The sequence below is a fragment of the Centruroides sculpturatus genome, unplaced genomic scaffold, assembly GCF_000671375.1.
Source record: "Centruroides sculpturatus isolate CEXI.00-Female unplaced genomic scaffold, Cexi_2.0 scaffold227, whole genome shotgun sequence".
NCBI classification, from domain to species: Eukaryota; Metazoa; Arthropoda; class Arachnida; order Scorpiones; family Buthidae; genus Centruroides; species Centruroides sculpturatus.
The window spans coordinates 462,942-464,531 of NW_019384481.1; the positions used below are offsets into that span (position 1 = coordinate 462,942).

A 1,590-nucleotide genomic window follows, 5' to 3' on the forward strand; every position below is an offset into this window, starting at 1 on the left:
TTTTTTTAATTAAAAATTATATTAATGAATATTTTTGTAGTTTTGAAGAGTAGAACTGAAAAAAGATGTAATATAATTTTAAAAATAATAATAATAAATCATGCTTTATGAAGGAAATTTTGTGTGAAAAAGTAATATACAGCACTTGAAACTGAGTATTTTATGAAAGACTCTCAAAAATGTTCAATGTTGATAAAATTACATTTTTTTTATTTAAATTTTTTTTTTATTTTTGCCATTGTTTATTTTCTCAGGTAAGAAATATATACAAGAAAAAGTTTAATCGTTTCGGAAAAATTGTTTTTATTCATATTACTAAATAAATCACGCTTGAAAAAAAATAAGAAATCGATTATTTATAAACTTTTTTAAATGCACGCGCGCTAACTATAACAAAAATAAAAGAATGAATCAATCGTAGAATTATTATTAAAATCGTGCGATAAATATGCTTATAGATGCTATATATATGTAGATACACATCAGGTAAAGCTCGTGACGGTGCGCGTAACCGAATCGTTAATGAAAAGGTAGAAAGGACGATAGAAAAGCGATAAGGATTTTTACCTGTGTCCATCTTTGTACGGACTGTAGGGGAGAATACGACAGCGAAGAACGAGTAAACTAAATACTGGACATGTCAAAGGAACATCTCGCTCGATGCGATGCAGGAGTGCAGCCTGTTCAGATGGCAGCACCGTCTGACGGCCTGCGGAACATTACTCGAACGTAAGATCCAATCATACTGATAAACAACAACACACTACTACAATGAACACTGGAGAAAATCTCTCCCGACCTATTTATGTCGCTCGGATTAAGTTAATTTGTTAACCGATTATATCAACTGTGTTTTAAAAACCATTTATAATTTCTATATTATGTAATTCGAAATTTTCCGTCGAGTTAATTAATCGTTATACATTTTTAATTATTTTGTAACTATTTATAGCATCTTTTATTTATTTCATTTACTAAGCTTAAAATTGAAATAGGAATCTAAAAATACTAACATTTTATCTTATTAATGTGTAATTACTAATGCAATATTTCCAAGAAACATTTGCCTTTTTTTTTTTTTTTTTTTTTTGGTAAAGATCATGTTAGGCTTTAAAAATTGTTTGGCCTATTTAATAAAAATATGTAATAAAAAAAATGATATTGTTCACAAAATTTTTCCAAAAGAGTATAAATAAAATTAAAATACTTCTTTTTTGTGTCATTTATTTTCTTTATATTTAATTGTTTTTTATGTTTTGATATAATTAATTCATTATCTCATTGTACAAAACTAAAGTTCTCAGTCGATATTCGCGAGTTTATTTATCCAAAAGTGATAAAGTTAATATTCATTGATAAACAAATGTTACTAAAGAAATTTTTTGAAATATTTATCCTTGTATTTTTTAAAATTTATAACAGTTAATGATATAAATGTTTTTTGCATATTTATAAATACTGCTACAGTAAAAATGATCCAAAAATGTATATTTAAGTTTAATTAAAATTAATGCGATTGCAAAACTTCCCAGATAATTACACTAATTTTTCCTAATTTATAAAAAATACTAGAGCAAAAAATTGCCTTAA

At 25.5% G+C, this 1,590-nt stretch overlaps 1 protein-coding gene across 2 annotated transcripts in view; it reads right to left on the bottom strand.

Moving 5' to 3' along the window:
• Positions 1 to 724, bottom strand: part of LOC111621443 (multiple C2 and transmembrane domain-containing protein-like) — an 83,044-nt gene extending 82,320 nt beyond the window's left edge. Inside the window, exon 1 of one of the 2 annotated variants that reach the window (XM_023363593.1) lies at positions 568 to 724. In XM_023363593.1, the coding sequence (XP_023219361.1) occupies positions 568 to 577 (10 nt within the window). In that variant the 5' untranslated portion in view covers positions 578 to 724. The remainder of the gene's footprint in view (positions 1 to 567) is intronic. The other variant, XM_023363592.1, reaches the window with a different exon arrangement.
• Between the last annotated feature and the right edge of the window lie 866 nt (positions 725 to 1,590).